The sequence below is a fragment of the Euleptes europaea genome, chromosome 1, assembly GCF_029931775.1.
Source record: "Euleptes europaea isolate rEulEur1 chromosome 1, rEulEur1.hap1, whole genome shotgun sequence".
NCBI classification, from domain to species: domain Eukaryota; kingdom Metazoa; phylum Chordata; class Lepidosauria; order Squamata; family Sphaerodactylidae; genus Euleptes; species Euleptes europaea.
The window spans coordinates 141,383,287-141,407,827 of NC_079312.1; the positions used below are offsets into that span (position 1 = coordinate 141,383,287).

Below are 24,541 nucleotides of genomic sequence, written 5' to 3' on the forward strand. Positions count from 1 at the left end.
GCAGCAATTCCTAGACTTTGCCAACTTTTATCGAGGGTTCATTCCCAATTTCGCCCAAGTAGCACTCCCAATCACTGACCTACTTAAGACTAAGGGAAAAGGGACTTCGGCCACGTTACCCACAGCAAAAATCCTATGGACTCCCAAATGCCAAGCCGCTTTTGAAACCCTTAAACAACTGTTCACCTCTGAACCCGTGCTAAAACATCCTGACCCTGAACACATGTTCATAGTACAAGTGAATGCTTCCAACGTAGCTATGGGAGGTGCTCTCTTACAACAGGGTAAAGACGGTTTATTACACCCCTGCAATTATTTCTCCAAAAAGTTTGCGCACTCTCAGCTGAACTGGCCCATTTGGGAAAAAGAGGCAGCCGCTGTCTACCATGCCCTCACTACTTGGAGGCAATTCCTCGAGGGTTCCAAGGTTCCCTTTGAAGTTTGGACAGATCACAAAAATCTGGAGGCTCTCACTGGAACCCGTAAACTGTCCGCGAAGCAGCTACGCTGGGCTGACTTCTTTGCTCAATTCCATTTTGTGCTCAAGCATGTTCCGGGGAAACAAAACGTGCTGGCAGATGCCCTATCCCGGCTTCCCCAATACCCTACCAAAGTAGACCGCCCCACTGAATCGCTCTTTTCCCCTGCGCACAGGGGAGTACTCCCTACTCTGGCGATCCAAACCAGGTCACAAACCCAACTCCAATCCCGCTCTGAGCCAGTCGGAATGAACGCTCGAGGGGGGGGACTTCTACCCGAGACTCAGGTCTGACTCCCTCTCCTGCTCCATCCGCTCCTCCGATGCCCAAGCCCCAGGTCGAGCCGGTTGTGCAACCCCCTTCCTCGCCTCCAGTCTCCCCTCCAGCTCAGCAACTTGACCATGTCCCACCCATCTAACAGGGTGAAATGGATCTACCTGCCTCTTTCCTAGACTCTCTTCGTTCCCAATGCCAAGCGGAACTCTCAGCTCAGACACTTCCCACTTCTCTACTGGAACGGGGTGGTTATTGGTACAAGGACTCCAAATTATATGTACCTAAGGGGTTGCGAAAGGGAGTCCTGCAACTAGCCCATGGAGCCAAAACCGCAGGGCACTTTGGGTTTTTGAAAATGCTTCTTATTACGCAGGCAGTTTTGGTGGGCGGGCATGCATGCCAACGTGGACTCGTTCATCCGCAGTTGCCCGATATGTGCCACCGTTAAACGGGCCCAAGAAAAACCCTCGGGACTATTGCAACCGTTAGAAATCCCCTCCAAGCCTTGGGAGGTAATCACTATGGATTTTATGACTGATCTCCCTCTCAGCGAGGGGAAAACCGTTTTGTGGGTTATTACCGACCTGTTCTCGAAACAGGTGCACCTCGTCCCGTGCGCAGGTATTCCTTCCGCCCCAAAACTGGCCCGCCTCTTTGTGTCACATGTCTTCCGACTGCATTCCTTTCCGCGCAAGATTGTAAGCGACCGCGGAAGTAGCTATGTGGCAAAGTTTTGGAAAGCTTTCCTTAAACTGGTGGGGGTGGAACAGGGTCTGTCTAGTGCTTTCCATCCTCAAACGGATGGGCAAACTGAACGTGTTAATGCTGTACTAGAATGTTATCTTCGTTGCTACGTCAGTTACCACCAGGATGATTGGGTTGAACTATTACCTTTTGCTGAATATGCCTTTAACAACGCTGTACATCAATCCACAGGTTTTAGCCCATTTCAAGCCGTCTATGGCCAGGACTTCAGTCCAATTGGCCATGCTGATGTTTCGGGGGAGGAGGGCGACGAGGGCGTGGCGGCTTGGGTGCATACGATTCAGACCACCTGGCCCTGGCTGGTGAAAAACCTTGAGAGTGCTAAACGTAAATACAAAGCTCAGGCTGACAAACACAGGTCTCCCAGCCAGAACTTTAACGTGGGTGATTTGGCCTACCTATCCACCAAGAATCTCCGGTCCACCCGTCCGTGCAGAAAACTCAGTGCCAAATATGTGGGCCCCTATCCCATTTCTCGGATCATTAACCCTGTGACCGTAGAACTCTCCCTTCCAAAAACACTGAGGAGCATACATCCCGTTTTTCACGTAAGTCTCCTGAAACCCCATGTGCCCTCCCCAGAATGGCATCCCGACCCTCTCCCGGAACAGCCAGTGATGGTGGGGGGGGGAGGAGCATTTCGAAGTTGCAAAGATCCTGGACTCGCGTATCCATCACGGTTCCCTCCAGTATCTCGTTCGTTGGAAACACTTTACCCCCACCCAAGATGAGTGGGTTCGCGCACGCAATGTCTCCGCCCCTCGCCTGGTGCGCGCCTTGCATACCGCCTACCCCCACAAGCCAGCTCCCTTGCGAGATGGGAAGGGGCCCTGAGGGGAGCAGGATGTCAGGCCTCACTGTTATGTCTCCTCACAGATACCTCACAGATGCCTCTCTCAAGGATTGTTTATCTCACAGATGCCTCTCTCAAGGATTGTTTATCTAACGGTTGCATTCCTTTCCAGCCTTTGATGCCCGTGGGAGCCTGGCCCCCTAGCTGGGGTTGCCATGCCAACCAATACTATCTGCTATGACCTGTATGACCACTAGTCCTCCATATATTCTGCTGTATATCTGCTGTATATGCCTTTACTTTTGCAAGCTCTGAATACCTGTATGTTTTCCAATAAACTCAACTTTCCTTGGATTGCCTGTCTGTGGAGGTTGCTTTAGGAAGTACTACGGGACATGTGCTTACACTGCCATGGCTCCTCAGGAGTGGGAAGGGGCTGAAGCAGTCCTAATGGTTTCCCAGCAGATTGTTGACTTGACAGCACTTGTCACACAACCAGACATACTGAGTGATGTCTGCCTGGATTCTGGGCCACCAGAATTCATGGGTCAGTAGGTGCAGGGTTTTGTATCGACCCAATTGGCTGGCTGGTGTGATGTCATGAACCAATAGAAATACACCCCCTCTCAACACTTTGGGGGTACATATACACAGCTGTGATGTGTCAACACTTCCTGCTGCACAGCAAAGTATGGATTCATCCCCTGGGTAGGAGTCTGGCTTGAAGCTGCCTTTGCACAAAGGGGTCTCGTGCCTGTTGTTCCCAGATACATTCCTGGAGCATGGCCGAGGGGAGTGCTTCAGCAAAGGTTTTTGGCAGCAGGATAGTTGCTGGCGGCTTGTCCTCCCCTGGGGGTCTGTGTATTCAGATTTCCAGGTTAAGGCATCTGCTTGCTTGTTCTGGGCACTGGGGATGCAGAACAAAAACCATCAGATCTGTCGTTGGTTCAGCCGTTTTGTTCCAAGTTCCAGTGATCTGTCCAAACCATCATGGGATAGCGGTCTTCCTCCAATGATGTCACCACACCTCAAATGCCACCTTGATTGCTAGCAGCAACCATTCCCAAGTAGTGTAGTTCTGCTCTGCCTGCATGAATTGTCAGGAGTAATAGGCACAGGGGTGTAGTGGTTCAGTATGTTGCCCTTTTTTGAGACAGCCCCCAGACGGTACTGGATGCATAGGTCTCCACCGTGAAGGCCAGTCAGAGGTCTGGATATCAGAATATGGGTCTTGTGGAAAACTGGGTTTTCAGGCACTGAAAAGCCTGCTGGGCCTCTGAGATCCACTATAACAGCTTCCAGGGCTGTAGTAGTCTGGCCAAGGGTACAGCCAGGGTTGCAATACCAGGGATGAACTGACTGCAGTCATTGGCAAACCTCAGAAACCACTGCACATCATTCCGGTTCCATGGGGCCTGCCAGGAAAGAACTGCTTCCACTTTCCCAGGGTCCATCTGTATGCCCTGTGGCGAGATGAATTACATGGCAGGTAGGTCAAAAGCACATTTTTCTGCTTTTGTGTAGAGACCATGTTGTCGGAGGCGTTGCAGTACAGTGTGTACGTGCTCCCAGTACTGGGCAGGATCACTCAAGCAGATCAGGATGACATCTAGGTATATGACAAACAGATCCAGGAGGTCCCGAAATATGTTGTTCATGAACTTCTGGAACACCGCCAATGCATTGCACAGCCCAAATGGCATAACCAGATACTCCAGCTGCCCATACCTAGTACTAAACGCTGTCTTCCATTAGTCCCTGCTCTGGATGTGTGCTAAATTTAGGTCCCCTGAAGGTCCAACTTGGTGTTAATGGTGGCCCCATGCAGGCATTCCAACAGTTCAGGGATCAGTGGTAGTGGATACTAATCTCGTACCGTGATCTTATTCAGGGCCTGATCATCATTACAGAGCCGTAGCTCCCCACTCTTCTTTTTGACAAACAGAACCGGGGCCGAGGTGGACAGCCAGGTGAATCTTCGTAGCAGATTCTTATCTAGGAACTCCCGAAGGGCTACCCACTTAAGTTCTGACAGAGAGTATAGGCGCCCCAGAAATTAGGTTGATGGCACAGTCATAGGGCTGATGTGGGGGTAGTTGGTCAGCCCCCTTCTCCTGGGAGGGCGGCTGACTCAGGAAAGGCCATTGCCCCCATGGCAGTTTCCAGTGTCTGGTGGGAACAGGGCACCCAACTGGAGCTCTAGGCATTGCCACCAAATAACCAGATCATGGAGGGCTAGCCAGGACATACCTAACACAATTGGGAAACAGGGCTGCAGACCATGTCTAGATGGATCTGCTCCAGGTGGTGCTGCACCTGTAGGATGAGCATCCACAACTCTTGAGTCACTGGACCAGATAGCAGGAGATGACCATCATTGGCCTCCACCAGGGCTGGGCTCTCCTTGGCCTGTAGCGGAAATTCGTGATGCTTGGCAAATATGCCATCTATGAGCCCTTGGATAAGAAACTTAGAAGGCTACCCTCAGGAAGAGCAAAGATAGAAATTACATACCTAAATAGTTGTAGGTATTTGTTTGCTGCAATTTATTACCATTTAGACGCCAAGCATAGGAGATAGGTCAGGGGTTCTTAGTGAATAGTACCATTTTAGATTTATCACAGTTGATGGTTAAACCCTCATTGCTACAATAATCTCCAAATGCTTTCAACAGGCGACACAATCTGACCAGAGAGGAGCTATTAACAAGGTATCATCAGCGTACATAAGAGCAGAAATAGAGAAGTTTGCTAGTACAGGGGCGTGTGTGTTTGGCAGCCTAAGCCTGTCATGGAGATCATTTATATAGAGATTGAAGGTGCCAAAACACATCCTTGCCTAACCCCTCTGTGCAATTTAAATGCTAGTTGATTAGTACTTAACGCTTCAGATGTTTCATATTTATTTGAATTTGAATGGGTTTATTTGAATTTAAGAGACATGAGGATAATTTAAAGAACATATATGCAATTAAACTATATAAAATAATTTAAAAAATTCTGCCAAGCAGTTCAGTGTGGTTCGCTCACAGACTATTGGCTAGGAGCTGTACCATTAAAGGAAAGGAAAAATAGATGCACTATCAAAATCACATCTTAGTATAGAATAACTAATTTGGAGAGGCTGTATGATTATCATCTCTGATTAAAATCACTACTCCAAACGCTATGAACAATCCTTTCCTCTGTACAACTGCTTCAATTCTTCTTCCCACCCCTCAACCCTACCCCAATGTGATCTCACGACATACGTAGAGCTTGTCTGTGGTTGTTCAAATGCTTCTTTAGGTATTTTCAACCCTGGATTTTTCTTCCTGCCTGTGAAATAAAAGGGGAAGACAGAAACATTTAGAGTCATTTTGCATTGGATTTGGGTCATACCTTGTAACAAAGTTTGTCTGTATTGTTACACCACCACCTCAATATTCATCTAGGGCCTCAGGTCGCCCCAGAAAAGAAGAAAGGGGCGGCTAAAAGCCACATCACCACCACACCTCACTTTTATACCCAGAGAACAGAGGCCAAAAAGGCCAGGGGAGGAAGCAGCATGGATCAGTAGGGTTGCCAACCTCAAGGTAGTGGCTGGGTATCTGCCACTATTATAACTGATCTCCAGGTGACAGGTATCAGTCCACCTGGAGAAAACAGCCACTTTGGAAGGTGGACTCTGTACCCCATTGAAGTCCTTCCCCACCCCAAACCCTGCTCTCCTCAGACCCATCCCCAAAATCTCCAGGTATTTCCCAATCCGGAGCTGGTAACCCTATCAGACTCTGAGTCTCAAAAGAAAGTTCCTTTGCTCAGATTCTGTTTCATAGCTAGATGTTAGCAGACCTATCCTCAAAATTCTTTCTGCTTCTCCTCTGTTTCCTAATAATTTTACTACTATACTGGTCAGGTTTATTTTAAAAGATATTAAATGCTGTTTGTAAAAAAAAGTTCCTTTTTCACACATTTGCATTTGTTCAGTACTGTCCTCAACATGGCATAATGATACATCTTCCTTGCATGACCATCTTTCATCAGAAGACTGAAAAGCACATTTTTAGTTTTCACGATACAGAGAAAAAATTGCAAATATACAGGCAATCTAAGTGGGAAACTTGGAACCCAAAAGGGAACCCTAGGCAGAACTTCCAGGCAAGAGAACTTTTGTGCAAAACTGTGTTGTTTCTAATCACTCAGTCCCTTGTCCTGTTCCTTCCTTGCCCTTCCTTACCCTTAAGCATTTTAAAATCCATTACATCACAAATGAAGCCACACAGAACTAAGGCTGATTTCACACACATTGGATAATGCACTCTCAATGCACAATAGCAATCATTTACAACTGGATTTTCCGGTTTCTGTTGCAAATGACAGCTATAATGATTTGAAAGTGCATTATCCAGCAATGTGTGAAAGCAAAAGAGACACAAATTAACTGCTTTATTCAAAACTTCATGAATTAAAGAATTTATTCCAAGGGCAAAATCAAGGTTTTGTTGGCACAGAATTTGTGTGGTTTGTGTAGATGGCACAAGCCTATCACTGACACCTCCAGAAGTATACATGGGTCACACAACACTGCTTATCTTTGTTTATATACATGTCAACTTGTTCTTTAAACCCATTTAACCTGAATAATGTTAAAACAGGCAACAAAATTAGGCCAAATTATTTTAAACTTTAGGGGAGCTAGGAAGTAAACCAAAATGTTAAACAAGTCAAGACAAGTATAACAGAAGAATTTACATTAACATCAAATTCAGAAAAAACAACATAAATCAGGCAAAAAACAGCAGGATTTTCAGGATAATTTCAGGATAAATTCAGATGTCATTTGGGTACATTGCAAAACACCTGGGTATCATCAGAAAATATAGACAATTAATTCTGGCCTAAAATGTATCTTAATTATTGTGCTCTTTTCAAATATCAGAGGATTAGTCTTGTTAGTCTCCTACAGCAAAACTGGAACACCTTCTTATAGTGCCTTCAACACTAATGAATGTATTGTGGCACATTCTTTGTCAATGAAAGTCACTTAATGAGATTCAGCTCATTCAGCAGTTCCTTGGAAAACCGCACAGGATTCAGCTAGTTAAGAGTGTTTAAAGTCCCACCTATTTCAACATGAAACATGTAAGAAAGCATTTTATCATGTACACTACAGTATGGCTGCACCCACAGAAACCAACAGGACATAAAACACTGAATTTTAGTTAGATTGTGACCATTATTTTTATGTCCAGAAATTTCACATGCATGCACAGGCACAAAGAATTATATGCATGCACATTGCCATGCAATGAATTATTATCAATATTAAATTTTGTTATGGACCGCTGCTAAACCTTACTGTTATATCACTGTTGTACTTTAAAGAACACTATCCTGCTTGTTACTGATCCTCTCCTGCTGCTAAAAATTTGTGCTGCTGAACATTAACAGGTCTACCATCTATTCTAAGAATTTAAACAATTATTGACTTAGACCTTGGAGCTTTTTAAGAGAGTGTTATCATATGTTTCCAGAGGGTAGCTATGTTAGCCTGCAGTAAAACAGCTTGATTCGAGTCCAGTAGCACTTTAGAGAGCAACAAGATTTTTGGGGTATAAACTTTCTAGAGTCAAAGCTCTCCGATGAAGGAAGCTTTGACTCTTGAAAACGTCTACTCTAAACAACTTGGTGGTCTCTAAAGTGCTGCTGGACTCAAATCTAGGTCTGTTATCATATGTGTTGCTAAATCTTTTGTTGTTGATCTTGATTCATTCGAGTAACAGCGGGGGTTACCACATTATGTTTTCCCAGCGATGTATTAAGAGTTTGAAAATGTTATAAAAAACATCGCTTTAAAAGGGTTTTTGGATGCCACGACTAAAAAATGGTTGGAAGACGTCTTCACAGCTAAAGGGGCCAAGCAAAGTGCGAACAGTATTTTTTATAACGTTTTCAAACTCTTAATACATTGCTGGGAATACATAATGCGGTAACCCCCAGCATGTGAGAAAAACTCTCATCAATCACACATTACTTGTTCTCTAAAGGTTTTCACTGCCATTGTTTGCTACTGTTTGGTATCAGCTTCTATCTCTCTCTTTTTAAACATGTTTGCACCATTGGAGAACATCTACAGATGAAGCAGCCCTAACTATGGTGGCAGATTCATCAATGAAACGAGAAGTAATATCAGCAATGGCCTTTTTTTAATGCTTCAGGAAGAACAAGAATTCTCCAAATCTCAAGCAGCAAGGCTAGAGGGTTTTTCCTTCCTTTATCTATCCAAGGCACACAGCTGAAAAGTGGGTATCTTCCATGCTATGTTATGCCATCAGAGCTGCAAAAAACAGCTGGCCTCTCTCCACCAACCTCAGATCAGTCTCCATGCTCAGCTACTAGGCCTGCTCCAACTCCTGACCAAAACAGCTTCACCCCCAGATCCTACCTGTGCCTCAGAAATTTTTATTTCAAGAGCTGGCCATTTGACTACCAAGGATTACTATTTATGATAATGTAATAAAGAAGGGCCCCCACCCTGGATGGCCCAGGTTAGCCAAGGCTTAGAAGTTAAGCAGGGTCAGCCCTGGCTAGCACTTGGATGGGAGACCTCCAAGGAATACCAGGGATGCTATGCAAAGGAAGACAGTGGCAAACCACCTCTGTTAGTCTCTTGCCTTGAAAACCCTACTGAGTTGCCATACGTCAGCTGTGACTTGATGGCGCTTAACACACACACAGCAACAAGGGAAACTCAGAGGCCTGTAAATACAACAATGCAAAAGACTAAAATCCAGCTAAGTAACCTCTACACATACCCATCCAGTTTTGGCCTGGAGGGAAATAGAGGGAGACTGTCATATAACACAGTGTGACCAGTTGGACCCCTCCTCTCATTAGATGACTGTATGGAGGCCCGAGAGTCTCCAAGACTTACACCAGAGAGGGAACTGCTTCCACAAAATGGATGCCCCTCAGAGTTTTTTGGGATCCATCTTGTTGTGTTGGAGTCTGGATAAGGAGTTGACAGCTGACCTCTTTCTTTTATTCTCTGCTCTTATGACAACTATATCAATCTCATCTGAATGGTCATAACCAAGAAGAAATAGAAAATTACATTAAGGATTCTAAGATAAAAACATTTGAGAAAGATGACTTATGGTGGAACCAAAATATTACTATACAAGAGATCACAACAGCTATTACAAGACAGAAAACAGATAAAGCACCGGGACCGGATGGCCTGACAGCTCGATACTACAGATGTTTTGAAGAACTAACTTTACATCTCCATAAGTTATTGAATGATATTCCACAAACCGGGAAGTGCCCTGATTCATGACAAGAAGCTCATATTACATTAATACATAAAGAAGGCAATGATCCTCAAAAACCAGATTCCTACAGTAGTAGAAAAGGACAAGAGACCAGTAGCACCTTAAAGACTAACAAAAATATTTTCTGGTAGGGTATGAGCTTTCGTGAGCCACAGCTCACTTCTTCAGATACAGCTTAGAATGTGAATCCATCTGTCTTTAAGTAAAGAAAAGTGAATTCAGACAAGCATTAGTATGTAAATGTTAACAGTATGTAAATGCGAATAGCAGGCATGATGGGATTAGGTGTGGTATGCAGAAGAGTATGTGATGCCAGGGGAGAGATGGGTGTGGAGAAATCAGCATTGGTAATGCCATGAATGCAAGGTCTTTATTCAGCCCAGGTAAATGCATTCCTACAGACCTATATCTTTGTTAAATGTGGACTACAAAATATTTGCTTCAATACTGGTGGATAGACTAAAGAAGAAAATAAGACAAGTAATACACCCAGATCAGACTGGGTTTATCCCAAAAAGACTTATGCGAGACAACGTACGTTTTATCATTAATGCTATAGAGCATGTCAAGCAGAAGAAAAGCAGCTTTTATTTTTTTGAATGCTGAAAAAGCTTTTGATAATATTGAATGGGACTTTTTATTAAAGACTCTTCAAAAGTTGAATTGTGGAAATAAATTTTACAAATGGATTCAGAGCATTGAACAAAAACAGTCAGCGAGATTAGTTATCAACGGCAAATTAACAGAAAAATTTGAAATTAACAAAGGCACCAGACAGGGATGTCCACTTTCACCGCTATTATTCAATGTGGCTCTGGAAGTGTTGGCAACTAGAATAAGACAAGATGAGAAAATTGGCGGAATGAAAGAAGATGGAGAGGAGTATAAACTAAAATGCTATGCTGATGATTAGTGTTAACATCGGAGAACGCTACAGAATTAATAGATTATCTTATGGAGGAAATAGAGAAATATGGTCGAGTATCGGGATACAGAATAAATAAAAACAAGAGAAAAATAATTTTAGAGAATCTGAATAACTCAGAAAAACAGACCATACAGACCCTTACAGGATGTGAGATAACAGAAGAACCGGTCAGATACCTTGGAATATATTTCACTGGGAAAAATCTAAAAAAAGACAGCAAATTCAACTTTACTATCAAGCCAAGTGAAGCCCTGTCCTCAAGCAGCAAGTTAGGGAGACTGGTGAACTAAACCCAATGCCCCCATCTTCTTTCTCCTCGTGCACAAGGAACTTTAGCCTTTAGCTGACAGTAGAAAAAGAAAAGCAAAGAGGTGGTGGCTGATGTCGGCTTGAGGGCAAGCAACATTTGGTAGCAGGAATTCAGCCTCCCCAGCTGATTGCTGGAGTGGTTCTGATGAGTACAGAGATGTGAAGAGAAATCTCCACACTTCTTCTGTGTTGCATTCAACAGATCAAAATATATAGTCACCACCAGCTGACAAGTACATTTATGGATCACCAGCTGCAGAGAAGAGGCTATATGCTTTGGAGTGGAGAAAGAGGAGAGTTAACAGTAGGGTTCCCAAATGCCCGGAATTGGTGGACAATTGCCCACTAATTTACCAGGCTGCCCTCCAACCCACAGCTGGTCGGCGGGTGGAAGCAGACCAGTGGAGGAGGAGAGCAATCTACACACCCAGCATGATCACGGCGCTTCCGAGTTGAGGCGGAAGCGCCGGTATTGCACCGGGTGATACTCTAGCACTCTAGAGCTTCCCTGGCGCAATGCCAGCACTTCCATGTCAATCCAGAAATGACATCATTGTGTTGGGCACACAGATCATCGCCTCCAGCCCCGCTCCTGTGGAGCTCCTGCCGGTCGCCAGGAGGGACCTGGCAACCGTAGTTAACAGTTCTATAGGAATGAAGAGATGAACTATCCCTTGAACATCTAAACAGGATCCCTAATCTTTTTGAGCTGGTGGGCACGTTTGGACTTCTGACACAGCATGGTGAGTGTAGCCATAACATGACTACCGCAGGAGGTGGAACCAGCCACAAAATGACTGCCACAACTTACCTTCAGTCACATAATGAAGATGCTTGTGGTGCGGTAGCAACTTCTGCCAAAGCAACATTTAAAAAAATCTGCACAGCCAGTCAGAAGCCTTGCAGGAGAAAAGCCCCTCCTGGCCCACCCACTTTCTAAAAACACTTGGTGGGCACCAGGAAAGGTGTTGGCGGGCACCACGTTGGGGACCCCGATCTAGAAAATGCAAAGGGAAAAGTTTTTTAAATGCTGACGTTTCAAAACAAACGTTTAGTGTGACAAAGGGTTCTGCTTGCAGCTTCTAGGATCACTTTCTCTAATCCCTGCTGTTTACATTAAGTCTTCGACACAGAAGAATGAAGCCTGTTTCCTATATAACTGTCCAATACATGAACTCTACACCCCACACTGGGTGGTATTAGAGCTCTTAGCAACTTTCAGAATGTAGGACTGCTATGTTCTTGTAGCTATACTGTACAATGACTAATGGCCACTCTCATTCATACCATTCTTTTTTGTTATTACAGACCTGCTGGACAGCATCTGCTGGACTGCTGCTTTCATGTACAGGCGGATATGTCATTTGTTAGGCTGTAAAATCCTGTCTCTGAATGAGTCATACCACTGGTCACTCTATCCCCGTTTATCCAACCAATAATGGTCTTTTCTAGCCCTGCCACTGAGACAAGGTGATGCCGCGTACAGAGTGCTGGACCGAAATGAGGTAGACTTGGGTTCAAATCCCCAACTCATCCATAATCCTCACCAGGTGACTTGACCCAGTTACTGTCTCTCAGCCTAACCTAGATCAGAAGGCTTTTGCAGGGATAAACATACAGGAGAGGATAATCACATATGTTGTCCTGAATCCTTAAATAGGGGTACGTTAAAAATGGGTTGTTTTTTTTTCAGATTCAGGTATATTGGACCCAAAAAATTTCAGGATTTCCCAATTTTCCCGAATCCCTATACTAATATGGGGTTTTTCGTGGGTTTGGGGAGAATCCAAAAAAATTCAGCTATTATACCCCATGCGGAATCTTCCTGGGACTCTGGGGGGCTGTTGTTTTTTTAAATAGAGGTACCAAATTTTCCGTATCTGGTGACTCTTCATAGAAGAAACCCCAAGTTTGGTAAAGATTGAGTCAGGGGGTCCAAAGAGGGTGCCCCCATACATCCTCCATTGTTTCCAATGGAGGAAAAATTGGGCCCCATAACACTGGACCCCTGACCCAATCTTTAGTAAACTTAAGAGGTTCTCGTAAAGGAGAGTCACCAGCTGCTATGCTGAAAATGTGATGCCTCTGCCTTAAAAACAGCCCCCCCCCCGAGCCCCGGAAAGATTCCCCATAGGCTATAATGGAGCAGAAGGGATGGGGGGATTTAAACTTTAAAGAGCAGCAAAGTCCAATGTGAATGTGGCAAAGCCAGCAATCCTGAAATGATCCTGGGGAAAAGCCTTTTTTTTTCGGGATCGGGAATACAGTTAGAAATCCATTAAAAATCCGGCTACAGTTTAAAAATCCATTTTTTCGGTTTATCTTTTCTAAATGCACCCCCCTACTCTTGAGAAGTGGAATAAAAATGAGATACACAGAAAGGAATTGTCAGGGCTTGAACCTGGGCCCTTATAAACACAAGCACAAGACACAATCCTTCCTAAACTATAGTGCCAGACATCAGGTCAACCATGTTTAAATGTTCGGTCACCTAAAAAAATATTCTGTACATGACAGTAGCTTTCTGTAAGCTCAGAGAGGAGGTTACAGAGTAGGGATTTGTTCAAGCTGATCCACAATGTCTTTTCACACATGCATTTTTGGAATACGGATCTCTGCAGAAACAGAGATATTTGGCTTTGGTTAAAATTTCCAATTATTTGGACAGAACCAGATGGCATGATTTTATGCTTCCTTGAAACTCAGTCCAGACAATCAAATCAGTCTTTACCTCACAATCTTCTCCTTGGGAAACACTGAAGCCAGAGTACAACAGACCCCCAGACTGAAATCTATACAGCAAGTAATTATACTGTAAAACGTTTCAGTAAATTCATCGTTGTCTCTAAAGGAAGCAGTACCCAGTTTCTCAGTGCAAACTACTGCCTGCAGGGCTTTCACTGTAGCAATGTTCCACAATTTACAACAAACATTCAGGAATGTATTCTAGAAAGTACATCGTTTGTTATAGACTGTTTGGGAGAAATGCAACAATGAAAAAGGGAGGTTGCTACTGCTAAGGGATGAAGTGCACCGGATGTACAATGAAGACCAAAGGGGTTGTTGTTCAGTCTCAGCTCAGATTACTTAGCTATGACCACACATTTCTAGTACCAGGAGTATATATTAGTGGCAAGTATTGCAGTTCTCCTTCAATGGGATCTAAGCAGCTTTTTATATGTAGAACTACAGCCAAGGAGTGTTCTGAAACTATTAACCAAAATGCCCTGTAAGTATAGAACACAATATTACATGACTCTGTTTGTGTATAAACTTTTTAAAGAAAAAAACACTTTTATTACTCTGCATTCATAAACTTTTAATTTTCCTAAAGTATATATTTTGAGAGCCAGCATGGTGTAGTGGTTAAGGCAGGGGTGTCGAACTCATTTGTGAGGAGGGCCGGGTATAACATAAATGTCTGTTGGTTGGGCCGAAGATGCACAACAAACAAAAAGACAAATAAATAAATACAATAAAATGTAATGCCAGGTACTGGAGATACAAACTTTATAGAAGACACAGACAAAATCAATTAATGATATTGGTTTTTTTTACTTAAAACACAAACAAGTTGTAAGCATACAGGCCGCCTAAAACTCCTGGACTGGACATGGCAACCCGATATGCAGGCACACGACTACTGTTCCAGCCACCCCCACCCCAAACACTACTGGGATGGCCGCACCGCGCTCCGTTGAAACTGACACGGCCGCTCCTGTGAGCTCCGTGCAGCCGGTAGCTATGAAGCAGAGGCAAGGGCAACCTCCAGTGAACCTGAGAGACTCCATGTTCCTGTTCGTCCCTGTTCCAGCCGCCGCCATCTCGTGGAAAGCAGACAGCCATGTAGTCGGTGCCAATACACCCCCTCCCATTGCAACATCAGCAGCGTAATGGGCAATCAGCAGCGATCCTGATATCAGCGATGAGTCGTTCCTACAGCTATGCAGCAGCGATCCCCAGGGGTTAGTAGATCGCACCTATTGTTTGAGAACGTTAAGCACTTCAGCAAGGATCTCCTGGCTCCTCCCAGGTGTCATGGGCCCTGCCTTGGGAGCTGAGGACTCAGAGGACTCTGAAGCTGAAGTGGAGGAACAGGTTGCCTCTGGGCCTTCAGTACCTCCATTGCAGTCAGTAGCACAGGAGCCTGAAACAACTCAGCAGGAACCACAGCTAGGCAGAGAGATGGATCAAGGGCAGACAGAAGCTACTCTTCCCCCAACTCCTGCAGCAGAAGCTGAGAATGGCAGCCCTCCAAGCTCACCTGAACCTGATAGGCATATCAGGACTCGGCAGCGTGTGGTTTTGCAGGGTAAAAGGAGGAGTGCTCGCTTGGAGAGGCTAAACAGACAGAGAACTGGTGCTGAGTCTTTTCAGGATGAAGCCTAGCTTGGAAGTGCACTGACTGATAAAGGCAGTGCAGGCATGCTTTCACTTTGCGGAAGCAACCGTGTAGTTTCTCTGTGTTCCTGCTACTGCCTCTGATTACTCTTTCCGGCTGTTGACTCCTGCCTGCTTTGACGACGCCTCTGACTTCTGACCCTGGTAGATAGCATAATCTTTGTCGCCTGCTCCGAAAGGGGCTAAATACCTCCCGCACGTCTGAGGACTGCGGGCACCGCCCAGCCCTTGGCCTACGCCGGCACACCGGGTTGCCTAAGCCATTGGAATTAGAATAGATTTCTAAATTCTCACTACCCCACCCCGGCAGCCAAAGATTAATCCTTTTGTCACCTTTTGTCACCTGGGAACCTAGGAGGGGTAATCCCATTACCCCGCCCCCAGAAAAACAGTATATCTGGGGTGCCCACAGCCCATAATGTTACCTTAGGTCTTTCCTGGCATACTTGCCGTTACTCGTTGGTCTGGTTTTGCGCAGCTTGACCACGCTCCCTCCCGCCTCACTGGCCGAGTCTACGGGAACCCCTTGCCCCCGCCTTTGCTCTTATTTTCTGCTATCTTAGTCTATGGGAACTTGGACAACTCCTCATCTACAAAAGGTGCAGTATTTCCCAATCAACGACCTCCTGCCACGTTGGCATCCATCCTTATTCTACTACCTTTTATTTCTTAGAATCTCTGTATGTTTGTGTTGCATCACTGAATGAAAAAAACGACATAAACTCTCTTAATTCGGAATCCCTTGTCTGTCTTTATTCTTAAGGTCACAGTTAATGGGCTCTGGTATAGTTGGTTGATCTCGCTATATAAATATTAAAGTTACCGATCTGCTCAGCTAATTCCCCACTCAAAGAGCATTTTCGGTAACAAAGTTTACAATAAAATTCTTGCAGCATTTTCTTTTATTTAACAGTCTTATTGTTATTGTTTTAAGAATGTTTGTATTTTAACTAAAAAATTAAGTAAAAAATAATATCATTAATTGGCTTTGCCTGTGTCCTCTATAAAGTTAATATTTCTAGTCCCTCGCATTCATTTTAAAACTGCGGTGGGGTGGGGGCGGCTGCCTTGGCTGGCAAGCTCGCAGCAGACTCGCCAGCCCAGATCTGGACGGGGGGGGGGTCCAAAAAAGCAGGGAGAAAGAGAGAGCAAAAGATAGAGACAGAAAGAGTGAAACAGATAAGAAAGGGGGAGAGAGAGAGAGAGAGAGAGAGAGAGAGAGAGAGAGAGAGAGAGAGAGAGAGAGAGAGAGAGAGAGAGAGAAAACAGGGATTAAAAAAGAGAACGGGTAGACCTGGCCTCCAGAGGAGACAGTTTCCCCCCTCCTCCTCAGAGGCCAGGTCTACCCATTGGCTTGCATGGCAGTAGACCTGGCGTCCCGACGGGGACTTCTTTTTTCCCCCCATGGAGGCCAGGTCTACCCATTGGGCTGGGGGTGATGGGGAGAGCATGCCTGGCCCCCATGGGGGCCTCACTGTGCCCAGGAAAGAACAGAGGCGGTGGGGGGGCGGCCGGAGGATGGCAGGTGCGTGCGCCTGGCCCAGCAATGGACGGGGGCTGGGGGAGGGTGGCAGGGGCACGCTTGGCCCGACAATGGATGGGGGCTGCGAGGAAGGCAGCTTGGGGTGCGCCTAGCCCGGCAATGGATGGGGGGCGGCGGGGAGGGGGTGCCTGGCCCGGCAATGGACGGGGGCTGCGGGGAGGTGCGCCTGGCCCCCACGGGGGCCTGGCTGCACCCGGCAAAGGGTGGGGGCACGGGCCTCGGCTTGTGGGCCGGAGAAAAGCCCTCCAGGGGCCGGATCTGGCCCACGGGCCACCTGTTTGACACCCCTGGGTTGAGGTGTCAGACTAGGACCTGGGAAATCCAGATTCAAATCCCCACTAGCACCATGGAAGCTTGCTGGGTGACCTTGGGTCAATCACACATTCTCAGCCCTGACCCGGGGCAACACACAGAGGCAGGCAGTGGCAAACCACCTTCAAATGCCTCTTGCCTTGAGAAACCTATGGGGCCGCCATAAGTCAGTTGTGACTTAATGGCAAAAAAAGTATATATGCTATCTTACCAACACATACAATCACTGACAATCTAGCATGTACTCAACAGTTCAAGTCTACCTAGTCTAAAACACAATGGCGAAGGCAAGAAACAAGGGTATATGTCAGTGATGGCGAACCTTTTAGAGACGGAGTGCCCAAACTGCAACCCAAAACCCACTTATTTATCGCCAAGTGCCAACACGGAAATTTAACCTGAATACTGAGGTTTTAATTAGCTTAAATGATTAACAATTTCCTGGTTGTTCTCCAGCATGATATAGTGGTTAAGGTGTCAGACTAGGATCTGAGAAACCCAGGTTCAAATCCCTACTCTACCATGGAAACCACACTTACACACACACACACACACACACACACACACAGTGTCTCTTGATATCTCTGAGGAGTGCTGTAAGGATAAAACTAAGGCTAAATAAATGAGCCACCCTTAGCTTCATGGAGAAAGAGTAGCAAAAACAATGTGGAATGGATTTTCCAGTAAGGTTTCTGAGCCTAGCTACATTATTCTGGGACTGGAATGACAGCCCCCAGAGTGCAATGACAGCCTCTGGGACTACCAGACGTGTTCTGGGACTGGAATGACTGGGCTGTCATTCCACTCTGGGGGCTGTCATTCCAGTCCCAGAACACTTCTGCTAGTCCCAGGGGCTGTCATTCCACTCCTGGGGCTGTTACTGCAGTTGCAGAATCATTCTCCTAATCTCAGGGGCTGTCATTCCACTCCAAGGCTAGTCATTCCAGTCGCAGAACACTTCTACTAGTCCTGGCAGCTGTCATTCCAGTCGCAGAGTAATGTAGCTAGGCCCAGAGACCTTAATGGAATATCTATGCCACATTTTCTTTGCAATTTTTTGTGCTGTAACCTATTTCAAAGGAGCGCATGCAAGTCAATGGGCAATCCTGGCTCCCATTATCTTCAATGGGCTGTGCAGCTTCTCCCACAGTTTCAAATGGGCAATCCTCTCATTCATTTTAATACATCCCTTTTCCCAAGCCAGCCAAGGCCAGTGCCTGCCTCTCCTGCGGGTGAGTAAAGGGCAGCTCCTGCCTCTTGCCCAGCCCAGGCTGGGTGGAAAGAAAAGGGGGAACTCTCCTCTCCTTCCCCCCTGCCGCCAGACTGGAGGGTGAGAGACTCAAAACGGATAAAAGGAAGTATTTCTTTATACAACACATAGTTAAATTGTGGAACTCCCTTCCCCAGGGTGTGGTGATGGCTGCCAACTTGGAAGGTTTTAAGAGGGGAGTGGACATGTTCATGGAGGAGAAGGGTATTCATGACTACTAGTCAAAATGGATACTAGTCATGATGCATCCCTATTCTCTCCAGGATCAGAGGAGAGAATTCCAGCCCAGGCTGGGAGGAAAGAAACGGGGGAGGGGAGGAAAGAAACTGGGGGGGGGAGAAGAGATGCACTTGGACACACCGCAGGCTCCAGGTCGGGAGAACTACCCTCCCCCTCCAACTAAGGAAAGTTGCTGCTTCATTTCCAGCCCAGGCTGGGAGGAAAGGAAACGAGGGCGGGGGAAGAGATGCACTTGGAAACACAGCAGACTCCATCCAGGTCAGGAGAACTACCTCGGGGACTCGGGGAGGGAGGCGGACTCGGGTTAGGAGGAGCAATTTACCAACCTACCATCTCCTCTAGCGACTAGCAAGCCAACAGTGGAGGCCAGCCATGTGCGGCCGCTTTTAAGGAGGCGCTGCCGCTCTGTGTTGGCCTCCTTAGTCTGCAAAGGGGTTTTTGGCCGGGGAGGGGGGGGAGGGAGAAGGGGGCTGGAGGGCGGCGGCTGCCTCGTGTGCCCGCAAAGGGGTTTTTGGCCGGGGGGGGAGGGAGAGGGAGAAGGGGGCTGGAGGGCGGCAGCCGCCTCGTGCGCTCTGCAAAGGAGTTTTTGGCCGGGGAGGAGGGGAGGGAGAGGGGAGGGAGAGGGAGAAAGGGGCTGGAAGGCGGCAGCTGCCTCGTGCGCCCTGCAAAGGGTTTTTTGGCCGGGGAGGGGGGGAGAGTCCAGGGAAGGGGGTGGGGCCTTTGAACTGCTCCGCGCTGCCTGCAGGCAGCGCAGAGCAGTTCAAAGCTGGCGGCTGGGAGGGCAGGGGCCCCGCCGCCCAGCTGAGCCGTGCGTACCAGCAGAGAGGGCGACGCGTGCCGGAGTCGGCACGCATGCCATAGGTTCGCCAACACGGGTATATGTGAAACTTACTTCTGATTTACTGGGATTAGACAATCATAAACAATCCAAGATTAGGGTTACCAACCTTCAAGTGAAGCCTGGAGCTCTCCTGGAATTACAGCTAATCTCCAGACTGCACAGACCAGTTGCCCTGGAGGGCAGACTCTATGAAATTGCATTCATGATGACCTCCCTATCATGGCACTAAGAATTTCCCAAGCAAAATTTGGCAACCCTGTTCCGGATAGTACCCACAGCTGCTCCTGTTCAGGGTAGTACCCACAGCGGCTCATTCAGGAGGACTGAATCTCACTGCCACAGACAACAATGCAGTTGTGGCCAGATGCATTGTAGGAGCTGCTCACCTTCTTTGGAGTAGTTTAAGGCACATGTTATTGTTTATGGAGTTTTGATTTGAGACAAGGGAAGATGTATGTACTCAAAGGCAGGTAGGTAGAACTCAGATAGAAGAGTGAACATAGGAGGCAGCATACTTACTGATGCTGTCATTTCTTCACTCTGCCTTAATATCATCATCATCATCATTCCTTTATTGGCATACAAACACACTACAAAAGGTTACAAAAGGAATGGAAAGGTTAAAAAGTACCCTTTATAAATTGGTTAAAAGGCGGTTAAGTTGAGAAATAGAGTTTGTTGGTACTGCCACCTAATTAGCTGTTTGGCGGGCTTTTAAAACAAACTTTAAAAACTGAGCCACCATCTCCAATATTTGGGGTGAATAATTGTTCAATAAATAGCGAACGTTAAAAGAATCTGAGACATTCAATCTATTTACCAACAGGGGGCTTAATAGTTCATTACGAGATTCTGTGTAGAAACTACAATAAAACGTGAGCGACTTGTTTCTATACAATTACTGTCACGCGGGCAGAGCCTGTCAGAAAAGGAATTTTCCAAAATCTGCCTTCGAGTACCGCAGATGGCAAAACATTAAATCTGGCCAGAGAGATAGCTCTATGTTGGGATGGATCACACAGGAGAGATAAGTATGGAGAGGGTTGGAAAACATCAAAGGGTACACCTAAATTTAATGGGGAGCATGTTTTATTTGCAGCACTATTTAGATTTTGCCGTCCTATATCTAATAATTCACAGTGGGCAGCCGTGTTAGTCTGTCTGCAGTAGTAGAAAAGAGCAACAGTCCAGTAGCACCTTAAAGACTAATGAAAATATTTTCTGGCAGGGTATGAGCTTTCGTGAGCCACAGCTCACTTCTTCAGATACAGAAGAAGTGAGCTGTGGCTCACAAAAGCTCATACCCTGCCAGAAAATATTTTTGTTAGTCTTTAAGGTGCTACTGGACTCTTGCTCTTTTCTACTATATCTAATCGTTTGCGTTTTATTCTTTGTTTTTTTTATATATAATTTTTATTAAATTTTTAACAAAACATACAATATAAAAAGAAAAAAGAAAAAGAAAAAAAGAAATATAAAGTACAATAATATTTAAAGAAAAAAGAAAAAAAGAGTTACAAGGGTATTTATACAACATATTCAATTCATTCATAATCATAATCAATTTAAGTATCCATTAATACCCTTTCCCCAACACCCACCGAAAGAGTGACCCATCACCCGACTTCCGAAGAAGTTTTAATTACCAATTATCTAAAACTTGATTTTGTTTAAAAAATTATTTTTCTATAACTCACTAAATAATATCGTCAAATCCATTTTTGCCATCTTATCCCAATATGAGGTGGCCTTAAACCATGTTTGTTTAAATTCTTCCATATCATTTCCACGCAGAAATTCCATCAGTCTGGCCATCCTCATATACAGCCATAATTTCTCTCTCGTCTATAATTGAAGGTTTATTTACTTGTTTCCATACTTTAGCTATCACAATTCTTGCAGCAGCAAAACTATATTGGCAAATAATCCTATCCCGGTCATGAATATTATTTGGTGGGATTCCCAGCAGACAAAATGATGGTTTCCTTTTCACTTTGCTAGTGATCAAATTGTTTGTTTCTATCACTATTTTTTCCCCAAAAAAATTAATTTGTTTACACGTCCACCATACATGCATATATGTTCCTCTTTCTTTACCACATTTCCAACATATTCCTTTATCTCGACTATTCATCTTAGATACCATAATTGGGGTTATATGCCATCTATAAAACATTTTATATAGATTTTCTCTAATTTCATTGGTTATTGTAAATTTATATTCCCTCTTCCATAAGTTTTCCCATTTATCCAGATCTATATTAAATCCTAAGTCCTGCATCCATTTAATCATGACTGGTTTAATTCTTTCTTGTTCTAGATTGATTGTTATTAATAATTTATACATTCTACCTATCATTCCCTTATTTCCTTTATCTAATATTTTTTCTAACTCGGATTTATTTTTATTAAATCCGAGTTGATTATCTTTGTTGAAAATATCTTGTAGCCTATAATATACAAACCAATCTTTTATATTTAATTCTTCCCTACTTTTTAAAACCCATTTACTATCTCTCTACTCAATAATATTTCTATACATCTCTATATCTAAATTAGACTGTATTCCCCTTTTCATATAAGTTTCTGTTGGGTTAATCCATCCCGGAGTCTTATTTTCTAAAATCTTCTTATATTTTCTCCAAATTTGGAATAACCCAGCTCTGATAATATGAATTTTAAAATCCTTATTTACCTTTTCCTTCTCATACCATAAGTATGCATGCCAACCGAAACGAAGATTATAACCTTCTAACTCTAATAATCGGGGATTTTCTAACTTAATCCAAGTTTTTAGACAAAGGTAACAGGAAGCTTCATAATATTGTTGTAAATCAGGTAGTCCTAATCCTCCTGTTACTCTTAATTGAATTAAATTGTTATAAGATATTCTATGTTTTCCTTTTCCCCATAAAAACTTCAAAATATCTTTTTTCCAAATTTTAAAATTTTTTAATCCCTTAATGATCGGTAAATTTTGGAATAAAAATAGCATCTTAGGTAATACCATCATTTTGACTACCGATATTCTACCCCACAACGATAAAGGTATTTTTCCCCAATTTTTTAAATCTATATTTATTTGCTGCCATATTTTATCATAATTATTTTTAAATAAATTAAAGTTATTAGAAGTCAACCATATTCCCAAATATTTTACTTTGTGTTCAATAACAAAGCCAGTAATTCCCGCCAATTCCTGCTGCTGCAAGGGTGTGATATTTTTAACCAATATTTTAGTTTTATTTTTATTTATTTTAAAACCTGCAAGCTTTCCATAAACCTCAATCAATTTATTCCATTCAACAATCTGAGTAATAGGATTAGTTAAAAAACAAACTAAATCATCCGCATATGCCTTAACCTTATATTGATTTCTCCCTATTTTATAACCTACAATCTCTACATTGTTTCTAATTTTTCTCATCAATACTTCTAATATAATAATAAACAACAAAGGTGAAAGAGGACAACCTTGTCTGGTGCCCTTTTGTATTTCAAATTGTGAGGATAATTCCCCATTAATTAATAACCTAGCAGTTTGACAAGTGTAGATGTTTCCTATAACCCTTTGTAATTTTTCACCAAAATCCATATATTCTAACACTTTTCTCATGAATTTCCAATTTACACCGTCAAACGCTTTTTCTGCATCTAAAAATATCATTGCAAAAGGTGTAGTATCAAATTCTGCATATTCCAAAATATCTAACACTACTCTAACATTTTGACTAATCAATCTCCCTGGAAGGAATCCTGCTTGATCTTCATGTATAATAGTATTTAGTATCTTCTTCAATCTGTTTGCTAAAATCATTACAAACAGTTTATAATCATTATTCAATAATGATATTGGTCTATACAGATATTGGTCTATACAGATACAGAAGAAGTGAGCTGTGGCTCACAAAAGCTCATACCCTGCCAGAAAATATTTTTGTTAGTCTTTAAGGTGCTACTGGACTCTTGCTCTTTTCTACTATATCTAATTGTTTGCTTTTTATTCTTTGGAAAGCTTCTTCCTCAGTAAGCATAAGCAAGGAGTCGAAATTAAGAGCAATAGATTTAATTTTGCTCTCAATGTGTTGAAACCATTTAAAAGTATGTGACTCCATAAGCATATAGTAAATAAGGGAAGAGGGGTCTGCCTTAAAATGGAGGCGTAACCAGAATTTTACAGTCAAGAGCCACGCTCTAGTTTTGAGTAGCATTTGGCCACTTTCCAAGCACAGAGCAGCATACGGGACACAGAAGGGCATACCCATTACTTTTCTCAGAAATTTGGCTTGAGTGAATTCCAATGAATGTTCCAGTGCACTAATCCAAACAGGAATACCATAAAATAATTGTGCGCTGACTTTAGCATTATAGACCTTAAGGGCACTCTGCCTTAATATTCAAAGAGAGATCCATCTCATTCTGTACTGGAAATAGACATCACTGGAATGCGAACCCACTCTCCATCTGCCAGTGTCTGGGCAAGCACAATACAAAAATCTATTTCTGTTAAATACTTACATATCTAGATGTCCAGTTAACCCCATCAAGTTGCAAAACATGTAAAGCCAGTCCCCTCTGAGTCATCTTCTTCCTGGGAAACCTCTCCCAAAACATCTTCACTCATCTGGAAATCTATAACAAAATACTTAACAGCATCTATATCCCTATCTCTTAAACCTGTATGCAGAACATATTATTAGGAAAACTGGATTAGATTTAGATGAAGATGGAGTGAAAATTGGGGGAGGAACATTAACAATTTGAGATATGCTGATGATACTACAGTACTGGCAGAAAATAGCAAAGACTTAAAATGACCACTGCTGAAAGTTAAAGGAGAAAGTACCAAAACAGTACTACAGCTGAACATCAAGAAGACAAAATTAATGACTACAGGATTAATTATACAACTTTAAGGTTGACAATGAGGAAATTGAAATGGTTCAAGACTTTCTATTCCTTGGCTCCATCATCAACCAAAAGGGAGACTGCAGCCAAGAAATCAGAAGGAGATTGGGACAGGGAAGGGCAGCCATGAAGGAGCTAGAAAAGATAAGGTAAGGATGTGT

The 24,541-nt window shown here is 44.0% G+C and overlaps 1 protein-coding gene across 1 annotated transcript in view; it reads right to left on the bottom strand.

Annotated features, from left to right (window-relative positions):
• Window positions 1-24,541, bottom strand: part of MAP2K6 (mitogen-activated protein kinase kinase 6) — a 116,867-nt gene that overhangs the window by 53,027 nt on the left and 39,299 nt on the right. Inside the window, exon 2 of the mRNA XM_056854220.1 lies at window positions 5,564-5,630. Coding sequence (XP_056710198.1) covers window positions 5,564-5,630 — 67 coding nt within the window. The remainder of the gene's footprint in view (window positions 1-5,563; window positions 5,631-24,541) is intronic.